General features: G+C 54.6%; 1 protein-coding gene across 1 annotated transcript in view; it reads left to right on the forward strand.

Annotated features, from left to right (window-relative positions):
- The window catches only part of MTM1 (myotubularin 1), a 93,966-nt gene extending 93,268 nt beyond the window's left edge, over positions 1 to 698 (forward strand). Inside the window, 1 exon segment of the mRNA XM_042782927.1 lies at positions 531 to 698. Within this exon segment, the coding sequence (XP_042638861.1) occupies positions 531 to 698 (168 nt within the window).

The following is a 698-nucleotide window of genomic DNA, read 5'->3' on the forward strand; positions in this document are numbered from 1 at the left end:
TTGTGGGGCAGTTCCACTCTGTCCTCTAGGGGCGCTGTGGGTCGGAATGGACTCCACAGCAGTGGGTTTGGTTTAGGCTTTGCTTCTGTGACTGGCAGCCTTGGGAACCCTCTGTTGCAGTTCCACTCTGTCCTCTAGGGGCGCTGTGGGTCAGAATGGACCCCACCGCGGTGAGTGTGGTTTGGGCTTTGCTTCTGTGACGACTGACAGCCTTGGGAACCCTCTGTTGCAGTTCCACTCTGTCCTCTAGGGGCGCTGTGGGTCGGAATCAACTCTAAGGCTGTGGGTTTGGTTTGGGCTTTGCTTGCATGAAGGCTGACAGCCTTGGAAACCCTCAGGGGCAGTTCTACTCTGTCCCCTAGGGGTGTTGTGAGTTGAAATTGTCTCCAGGGCAGTGTAGTGGGTTGGGTTGTTTACATTAATCCTCAATGAGCGGGTTCATTCCTAAGCTGCAGCAGCGGTGTCACACAGCTGTCTTCTTGGGACATGGCCAGCATGAGGAGTAACCCCTGTCTTCTGGTTTTCTCCAGCAGCCAAATCCAGTGGAGCAGCGTTACATGGAGCTCTTAGCTTTGCGCGATGAATACATCAAGCGGCTGGAGGAATTGCAGATCAGCAACTCAGCCAAGATCTCCGAACCCCCGACGTCCCCGTCAAGCCCTTCCCAAATGATGCCCCATGTGCAAACACATTTCTGA

Source organism: Orycteropus afer, unplaced genomic scaffold, assembly GCF_000298275.1.
Source record: "Orycteropus afer afer isolate SDZICR_OR568_19922 unplaced genomic scaffold, OryAfe1.0 scaffold00519, whole genome shotgun sequence".
In the NCBI taxonomy this organism is placed as follows: Eukaryota; Metazoa; Chordata; class Mammalia; order Tubulidentata; family Orycteropodidae; genus Orycteropus; species Orycteropus afer.